Genomic DNA, 10,175 nt, shown 5'->3' with positions numbered 1-10,175 from the left:
TGTCTTGCCATCCCTCATGTCTATTGCATTGTCTGAACCAATTAGAGAAAACCACAAAATTCCCTTTGTAGAGTTCTATGCGATCAGTTTCTCACAACCACAGACCCAGAGCATGAATAGCCAAAGTGAGGGGGGAAGTGTCAGAGTTAATAAATTCTGCCTTTTAGGCAACTATTAGTATTTACCTTACTTGTCATGCCCAATAGGACCATCAAATAAACAACTGTCATTTGTGGTGCACAGATTAGCAGCACCAACTAACACTGACTTAATTCACCATTATTAAAAATGATGCCCACTCCAGACAAGAAGTAAAGGAACCATGACTCTCTGGCCTGTAGTCAAAGGCAGGGGAACGTTCTGAGAACTCCTTAATGTACATCACCGTGAGTGGTCAAACTTGTCATAGGGGCTCATATTAATTAGGAAACATGTTGGGGAATGCCATGGAAAGAAAAAAATAAACTTTCCTGCTAACCATCTGCAAGTATTGCTTTTTTTTTTTTTTCTTGAAAGGGAGTCTCACTCTATCGCCCATTCTGGAGTGCAATGGCGCAATCTCAGCTCACTGCAGCCTCCACCTCCTGGGTTCAAGCAATTCTCCTGCCTCAACCTCCCAAGAAGCTGGGATTACAGGCACCCATCACCATGTCCAGCTAATTTTGTGTTTTTTCAGTAGAGACAGGGTTTCGCCACGTTGACCAAGCTGGTCTCGAACTCCTGACCTCAGGTGATCGACCCACCTCAGACTCCCAAAGTGTTGGGATTACAGGCTTGAGAAACTACACCCAGCAAGTATTGCTTATTTAAAATAAAACTATTCCCAGACTGTCACACTCATCTCAGCCTGAGACAGACCTTGTGTATCTTAATTCACTTTTCTTCTCCCTACTCCGAATTGTATATCAAGTTATAAGAAGAAAAATATTGTGTACAAACTACTGGTTTGGAATACATAGCCAGAGCAATAAGAATACAAAAATAAATGAGAGCTAAGAATAAGGAAAAGAAAGAGACAATACTCAGTGACCACACGATCATCTACATATGTGATGTCAGATCACCTGAAAAGATCAGGGACTCACAAAATCATGTGGCCCTACCCTTCCTTGGAAAAAGCCAATCTATTAGAACTGAAGTTACAGCAGAGGCTAAGTCTGGCTGGTGAAGAAATGGAATAGACCAACTGGCTTTATTTTGACCGCCCACCACTTGTCCTGGGCCCCTTGCCTTGAGTTACAGCTTCCTGATCTCTCATCACTTCAGGGCAAGGAGCCATTCTCTACAAAGTCTGCGGAAGAAAAACTGTTCAAGAGATTGCAGGGATTTTGGCATTTCCCAGGAAGCCTTGAATTAACGAGACAGGAACCAAGATGTGAAGCCCCATGTAGGAGGGCTGAGGATACCATCATCCCAGAATATTGGAGGTCCAACAGAGACCAGCCTGTGGCTGCTCTCAGACTTAGAGGGCCACAGGCAGGGCTGAGACTGAGCATCTCCACAATTATCCTTCAACGTTCTCAGGAGCCTGAGACACTTCAGGAAGACAAACTCAGGTTAGTAGAAGAAGGACTGTGAGCTTCTGATAGATACCAAGGTGAAGACCCCGAATGAAGAATAAAGGAAGGAACAAGCCAGAACAGTGGGGTCCCATAGAGTCCTGCCCTGGTTGACAGCCTTTGTCATTCTGGAATAGTCATTGGTGGATTTGGCTCATCCTGATTACAACTCTGTAGTCCCAGGAAGGTGAGAACCTTGATCAGAGGGGAGTAGCCTCAAGTCCCATGAGGATCAAGTTCCAGGACTAGTCAGGTGTCAAGGTGAGGAATTTCAGGGAGGAATTAGAAAACCACACATCCACACTAGAACAGAGAAGACACAAAAACTCTTACCTCCACCAACTCACATCTCCCCTTCCCCACACTGCCACTGCCACACCATTCCATCCCCACTCCTGCCACCCCATCCTTACCTCTCCTGTGACTTGGGATGCCCAGGAATAGCTGTCAGGTTTAGGTGGCTGTCATTTCGGCCTGGAGGGTGATCAGGGAAGGGAGAATCTTGGTCTGGTGGGGGCAGCCCCAGCTGTGCATAGTGGAGCCCCAGAAACTGACTCGAATCAAGGTGAGAACCCTGAGTGACATAAGGGAATGGTTATCAGCAAAAAATAAAAACAAAAATAAAAAAAATGCTTAATCTTGTCAGCCATAACAAAGAGCTCAGCTAAGGATCCCCTCTTTTCCGCTTAGATGCTCTAACGAGGGTAGTGACTCTGTCTAAAGGCAAAAGCACAGTTCAGCTGAGGGAGGAGAGCTGGACACTCACTGGAGTCCCGGAGAGGTCACTGAGTACACTGGAGAGGACTTCTATGCAAAAAGGGGCCCTAAGCAGAGCCCCGCCCCTGGGAGAGCCCGCAGGGACTTGGTTGGATGTGGCTCACTCCGACTTCCGCCCGCCAGGGAAGCTGCCGGAAGGTGAAGATCTTCATCTGAGGGACGCCACCTCAGGCTACCAGAACCCCAGGACTGGTTGGGTATCAAGGTAAGGACCACGATCGTGGACTGAAAGGCCCACCCGCACGCAGCCAAGGTGACCACCCTGTGTCCCTCAACCTCTGCCCCCGGGCACCCACCTCCCTCAGCCGCGGGAGGCTCCAGTCAGGCTATGGCGCTGATTTCTGAGAGGGTACCAGGGAGGGGAGGGTTTGGTGTGAGGGTGAGGCTCCGATTCTGCAGAGGGATGGACACCTAGGCCCTAATCGAAATGAGGTCCCTGATGCTGATAAGGAGACCTCTCCTAAACACAGGAGGCCCACGAGGTGGGCGTGGTAGCGCACACCTGTGATTCCAGTGCTTTGGGAAGCTGAGGCGGGAGGATTACCTTAGCCTAGCAGTTCCAGACCAGCCTGAGCAACAAAGCAAGACCCTCTTTCTCCAAGAAAGAAAAGAACAAAAACTAGCGGGACATGGTGGCCGGCGCCTGTGGTCCCAGCGGCTCGGGAGGCTGAGGCGGGAGGATCGCGTGAGCCTAGCAGATCGAAGCTGCAGTGAGCCATGGTCACGCCAGGAGCGTGACGACAGAGAGAGACCCGTGTCTGTCACAAAGAAAAAAAGAAAAAAGCAAGAGAGCCAGGGAGAGCTCGAGAGCAAAGTTTCTGTTGCCCTGTTGTCAGCTCTGGGAGACCCCGTGCAGACATAGCCAGACGGGGAATGCCCTGACTTTTCCCTTTAGCAGCTTTGGGACGTGAGAGCTTGGGCCTGGACCTGGCTGACTTAGGTCAGTGAAGTGACCTGAGTCACGTCCCAAAGAGTTGGAGGTCCCACGCTGAGCCAAGTTCAGAACCCTGAGGTAGAGCAGTGGGGTCCCCTAGAGTCCCACCCCAGCTGTCATGCCTTGAAGGCCCTAAACAGCCTTGAGAGGATGTGGCTTACCCTGAATGTACAAATCTGAGGTCCCATTGAAGCAAGGACCTTGCTGTGAAGGGTGCTGCCTGTGATGAGCTGAGGATGGAATCCCAGGACTGGTCAAGTAGCAAGGTGAAGATCCTGAGCCCTCAGTAGACAGGGCTGCACAGAGGGTTTCAGCAGAGGAGGGCTTTGGTTGCAAGACTGGCTGCCCCAGGTCAGCAGAGAAAGGAGTCCCAGGCTCTGTGGGGAGTGAAGGTAAAAAAAAAATCCTGCATGAGGAGGGAGGAAAATGACCACTCCAAAACACAGGAGACGACATAAAGTCTCAGCTCTGCTGCGCGCCCTGGGAAACCATGGGCAGAGCCATTAGCATTTGGTGATCCCTGGTGTCCTGAAGGGGTCGGGGTGGTGTCTCAGAGAAGTGGCTCTTTTGCACCAATGGGCGAGGCCCCATTCATGGCGGGATAGGAAGGAGGACTTAGTCCCTGGTGGGAGTCAAGGAGAGAACACTGAAGGAGAAGAGGGAGCCCCGCCCAGGGAGAAGTAGACCACATAGAGCACCACCCCTACCATCACCCCTGGGAGACCCAGGCACGTTGGTGTGGTGAGTGGCATTTCCTCCCAGGGCATCTCAGGGAGGTGAAGAGCCTGGGTAAAAGGGACAGCCTCAAGACAGCTGCTGGAGGTTGTTAAGCTGTTGCCAGGAGTCAAGGTGAGGACCCTGAGGACCGAGGGGACCACCCATGTGTAACTGTGGGGCCAACACAGAAAATCTCCGCTGCTCCCAGTCTCGGGAAATGATGAGCATTTGTGGCCAGCTGAGGTGACCGTCACTACTTCCTAGGGGTATTTCAGAATGGAGGGGCTGGTATGAGAGAATAAGTCTCAGGTTAAGACAGGAGTGTTTTCCAGGTAGTGATGGGAGTCAGGGTTAAGACTCTGAGTGAAGGCTGAGGAGAGCACTCACCTGGATCTGGGAGCGCCACAAAGTCTGACTTCCCTCTCAGGCCTGGGAAACCCCGGGAGAGGGAGTCGAATAGAGGGCCCCTCACTTCTAGCCCATGGGGGCTCAGGGTGGACAGGGCCGGGGGCTGAGGCTGGAGGAATCTGGTGGGCTGAGGGACATGTCCCATATCCTGCCTAAGTGAGGACTAACAGGGCCACCAAACCCAGAACATCAGAGGCTCTGAGAGTCCAGACCCTGCTACCAGTCCAAAAAGGCCATGAACAGGGGTGGCTGGAGGGGACTCATGCTTTCTTTCCCCTTGGGGTGGGGGCGGGGTCTCAGGAAGGTGAGGGCCTTGACCTGAAGGGAAGGGCCTCAGATAGTGAGGACCCTGAGGAGTGTGGAGCCACTGGCCCCAAATTAGTAAGAGGACCTCAGGATCCCTCCCTATGTCAGAGGTTTGAGGCCTCAGACAGGGATGTCAAGCCCAGATGCCTCAGTTTCCCCTCAGAGGAAACAGAGGAGTGAGGATCTTGGTCCCAGGCAGGGCTGGCAGGCTGCAGGGCAAGGAGCACTGTAACTTCTTCCCCAGGGTCCCCAGGGGACAGGCTGCCCTGGAGAACAGGAGCCAGGTGGGGCTGTGGAGCAGGGTCCTCAAGGGCACCTGTATGGGGGCCTCCTTAAGGTGATATCTCCCCACTGAGGGGCTCACGCCCTCTGTTCCTCCTGTTCCAGGTGCCCACCTCCTGCACCCTCTTGCCTGCTGCCCCTGAGCACAGTCATCATGCCTCGCGGTCAGGAGAGTAAGCGCCGTGCCCGTGAAAAACGCCGCCAGGCTCGAGGTGAAGACCGATGTCTCAGGGGTGCTCAAGCCACCGCAGCAGAGAAGGAAAAGCTGCCATCCTCCTCCCCTCCTGCATGCCAGAGTGCTCCCCAGAGCTTCCCCGCTGCAGGCCTTCCTCCGGAGTCCCAGAGAGCCAGCTACCCCAGCTCTCCTGCTGCAGCTGTGTCACTCACAAGTTCTGATGAAGGTGCCAAGGGCCAAAAGGGGGAAAGTCTCAACTCCTTCCATGGCCCGTCCTCCTCTGAGAGCACAGGAATAGATCTTCTGAACAGGAAGACGGGTGAATTGGTGCAGTTCCTGCTCAACAAGTATGTAAGGAAAGAGCCCATTACAAGGGAAGCCATGCTGAAGGTTATCAACAGAACATACAAGCAGCACTTCCCTGAGATCCTCCGGAGAAGCGCTGAGAACATAGAGGTGGTCTTTGGCCTCTACCTGAAGGAAATGGACCCCAGCCGTCAGTCCTATGTGCTTGTCAGCAAGCTGGACTTTCCCCATCAAGGTAGCTTAGGCGATGACGGGGGTTTTCCCCGGAGCGGGCTCCTGATGGTTCTCCTGAGCACCATCTTCATGCATGGCAACCGTGCCACTGAGGAAGAGATGTGGGAATGCCTGAATGCATTGGGGATGTATAAGGGTAGGAAGCACTTCATCTATGGGGAGCCCCAGGAGCTTGTCACCAAAGATTTGGTGCGAGAGGGGTACCTGGAGTACAGGCAGGTGCCCAGCAGTGATCCTCCATGCTCTGAGTTCCTGTGGGGTCCCAGGGCCCATGCTGAAACCAGCAAAATGAAAGTCCTGGAGTTTGTGGCCAAGCTCAATGATACCGTTGTCAGTACCTACAAGTCCCAGTATGAGGAGGCTCTGAGAGAGGAGGAAGAACAAGCCAGAGCCAGAGCAGCAGCCAGGGCTAGCGCCAGGGCCAGGGTTAGCAGGTCCTCTCAGCCGTAGTGAAGTCTCAGGCAATCCTCACTAAGAGATTGAAAAGGGCTGTCCACCATCTCAGTATTTGGGGGTGAGGCGGGGCTAGAGAGAGCCCAAGACATGTGTCTTTCTCGTGTTCTGGTTATTTGCAAGCCACTTGTAGATTCCCTCTTTTTCTTCTGTGTCTACCGTGTGTTCCTTTGAAAGAGATTGACTTTGATTCAGAATCTAAGTTCATGAATTAGGTGCCTCACAAAATTATTGCTGTTTATCACATTGAAGAGTGATGTTCTTGTATTTTGTAAAACGAATTGGAAATTTTTACTCATTAGATTGTGATCTAGTGCAAGAAGAAATAGCAATGGAATAGGGATTGGCTTTAAACTGTGAAACAACCAAACACTGCATCAGTTGGGATTAGAAGATGGGGGGGAAAAGTGTCACTTGATTGGCAACTTTGACATTTAAAATCTTATTTCTTTAAGTCTTTTGTTGTGATCAAATAAAAAGCTATATACTCACAGTTGCTATGTGTATTCAAGAATGTTGGAGATGGCCGGGCGCGGTGGCTCACGCCTGTAATCCCAGCACTTTGGGAGGCCGAGACGGGTGGATCACAAGGTCAGGAGATCGAGACCATCCTGGCCAACACGGTGAAACCCCGTCTCTATTAAAAATACAAAAAATTAGCCGGGCGTGGTGGCAGGCGCCTGTAGTCCCAGCTACTTGGGAGGCTGAGGCAGGAGAATGGCGTGAACCCGGGAGGCGGAGCTTGCAGTGAGCTGAGATCCAGCCACTGCACTCCAGCCTGAGCGACACAGCCAGACTCCGTCTCAAAAAAAAAAAAAAAAGAATGTTGGAGAAATTAAATCATCATAAAGGAGAACACTTGTTCACTGGCTCTTTTGTTCCTTGTGCTAGGCAGTTCTTGTGTTGCTCTAAAGGCATACCTGAGACTGGGCAATTTCTAAAGAAAAGAGGTTGACTTCGCTCACGGTTCACCAGGCTGTATGAGCATGGCACCAGCAACTGCTTCTGGGGAGGCCTTGGGGAGCTTTTTCTCATGCCAGGAGGGGAAGAAGGTGCAGGCATGTCACGTGGCAACAGTGGGCGGAAGACAGCCAAGCAGAGTGGGTATGGGAGGTGCCACATGCTTTCAAATGACCAGATCTTGTGAGAAGTCACTCACTATGGCCAGGGCACCACCATGCCATGAGGGACCCTCCTTAATGGTCCAAATACCTCCCACCAGGCCCCACCTCCAACACTGGGAATTACATCTCAACATGACATTTGGAGGGGACAAACATCCGAATTATGTCATTCACCAAACATGAATTGAACATCTGCTCTTTGAGAGTCTTCATGCTAGTTCTGGGAAAGCACAGACAAAGAAGACTCAGCCCCTCACAATGATATTTTAGAATCCAAGAGCAGCTCTCCTATTAGGAACACGGTGGGGTTGCGGGGCGGGGCGGAAGAGACACGTTGGAATATCTAAGGGGCAATCAGCGGACTGGAGAGGAGGGAGGAGATTCAAGATAGGATCCTCCCCCCATTGCCCCTCCCCTACTATAAATGCCCTGGGACAGGGCAGGCTGGGAACTTGGGACACTGCCAGTCCTGTCAGTAGGAGGGCATTTCAAGTTAGCCTGCATCAGGGGAATGAGAGAGTTAATACACAAAAATCTTCACTGTCATTAGAGAGTAATCCCAGCTACTTGAGTGGCTGAGGCACGAGAATCACTTGAATTGGGGAGGCAGAACCTGCAGTGAGCTGAGATCACACCACTGCATTCCAGCCTGGGCGACAGAACGAGACTCTGTTTCAATAAATAAATAAAATAAGAATTGATGAATTTACTTTCTTATCATAATGAAATATATCCAAAGACTCGGCACTATGATTTATGAGAAAATGCTAGCAACATCCCTATTAAAACGAGGACACGACAAGGATAGTTTTTATTACCATTGCTGTATAACTTTTAGAACAAATTTTAGCCAAAACAATTAGACAGAAAAATAAATCAAAAGTCATAAACTGGAAAGGAGTGGGTCAAGTTGTCATTTCTTATGGATAAAAGATTTTGTTTTGCTAGAAAACCTAATAGAATGAACTAAAAAAAGTTACAAATAATAGGAAATTTGAGTATGTTTCTAGGTATAAAGTTAATATACAGAAAACAATAGCTTTCACACAAATAAACAACCAATCACAAGATGTTCTGGTGAAGCCAGGCACAGTGGCACACATGGTAGTCCCAGCTACTCCAGAGGCTGAGGCAGGAGGATTGCTTGATCCCACGAGTTTGAGTCCAGCCTGGACAATGTAGCAAGACCCCATCTCTAAATATATATACTGGAGAAGACCCTACTTACAATAGCCACAATAGCCAAAAAAATGAAATGCCTGGAAAAATAAGAAATATACAAAATTTATATAAAGAAAATGTTTAAAGGATCTTGATGGATAAAAGAAATATATACTATATTCTTGGATAGAATGACTCAATATCATAAAAATGTTGGTTCTCCCTAAATTAATCTATAAATTTAGCAGATTCTCAATAAAAATTCTATGGACTATTGGGGAAAATATACAAGTCGAATCTAAAGTTTTTATGAAAAAATTAACAAGCAAGAAAACCCAGTAAATCTCTGAAATGTAAAAGTTCTATTGGGGGAACTAGCTCCATCAGATATTAAAATGTTGTAAAAGTATAAAAGTATTAAAAGTAATGCATGAGTATAGGGATCAATTGAACACATGAGAAATTTCAGAAATAGTTCTAAGTACACATGATAATTTAGTATATGATAAAGACAACATTTCAAATCAGTGTGGAAAAGATGGATTGACTAATAAAAGATGCTGGAACAACAGGATAGTATCTTTAAAAATGTATTTTGGGGCCGGGCACCGTGGTTCATGCCTGTAATCCCAGCACTTTGAGAGGCCAAGATGGGCGGATCACAAGGTCAGGAGTTCGAGACCAGCCTGGCCAACATGGTGAAACCCCGTCTGTACAGCCAGGCATGGTGGCACGGACCCATAATCCCAGCTACTCAGGAGGCTGAGGCAGGAGAATCGCTTGAACCCAGGAGGCGGAGGTTGTAGTGATCCGAGATCACACTAATGTACTCCAGCCTGGGCGACAGGGTGAGACTCTATCTCAAAAAAAAAAAAAAAAAAAAAAATTTTGGTTCTTTACAGCATCTCTCACAAATATAAGTAAATATGAATGTGCACTATTCAAACATAAATAAATATGACAGAACATGTATGTAAATAAATGCCATGCAACATGCAAACATAAATAAATATAAACATGCATTAAACTTTTAAACAAAAAATTTGGTACTACAAAAATACTAGAAAAAAACAGAGTCCTTTAAAAAAATATATAGTGCATAAAGCCATTATAAGTAATGCACCACATTAAAAGATAAATACATGCAAAATATTTTCACGGCAACAAAATGCTATAAGCAAAATCAAGAGACCAAAGGATAATTTTAACTTTTATAATATTCAAAGACAACGTCTCTCAATATGTCTTCTAGATGACAAGAACAAAAAGATAAAATCACTGTAAAATATGAAGAAAGAATATCAGTTAGCTATTGCCATAATAATGCTGAGTAACAACCCATCCTTAAACTCAGTGGCATAAAAAAATAAGCATTTATAGGCCGGGCATGGTGGCTCACGCCTGTAATCCCAGCACTCTGGGAGGCTGAGGCAGGCAGATCAGTGCAGCACAGGAGTTCCAGACCAACTCGGCCAACATGGCAAAATCCCGTCTCTACTAAAAATACAAAAATTAGCTGGGCATGGTGGCTCATGTCTGTAGTCCCTGCAGAACACAATCCCATTTACAATAGCCACACACACAAACACACACACACACACACACACACACACACACACACACACACAAATAAAATACCTAGAAATACATCTAACCAAGGAAGTGAAAGCTCCCAACAAGGAGGATTACAAAACACTGCTGAAAGAAAGCATAGATGACACAAACAAATAGAAAAACAT

At 48.1% G+C, this 10,175-nt stretch overlaps 1 protein-coding gene across 1 annotated transcript; it reads left to right on the top strand.

The window, feature by feature from the left end:
- Positions 1–2,254: 2,254 nt before the first annotated feature.
- MAGEB17 (MAGE family member B17) lies at positions 2,255–6,472 on the top strand. Its single transcript, XM_017895036.1, has 2 exons — positions 2,255–2,541; positions 5,089–6,472. Exons 1-2 carry the CDS (start codon positions 2,369–2,371, stop codon positions 6,146–6,148), a joined length of 1,233 nt encoding a protein of 410 aa, XP_017750525.1. The 5' UTR covers positions 2,255–2,368; the 3' UTR covers positions 6,149–6,472.
- Positions 6,473–10,175: the final 3,703 nt, after the last annotated feature.

The sequence above is a fragment of the Rhinopithecus bieti genome, unplaced genomic scaffold, assembly GCF_001698545.2.
Source record: "Rhinopithecus bieti isolate Rb0 unplaced genomic scaffold, ASM169854v2 scaffold_25764, whole genome shotgun sequence".
NCBI lineage: Eukaryota > Metazoa > Chordata > Mammalia > Primates > Cercopithecidae > Rhinopithecus > Rhinopithecus bieti.
This window is presented reverse-complemented; position numbering and strand designations above follow the sequence as displayed.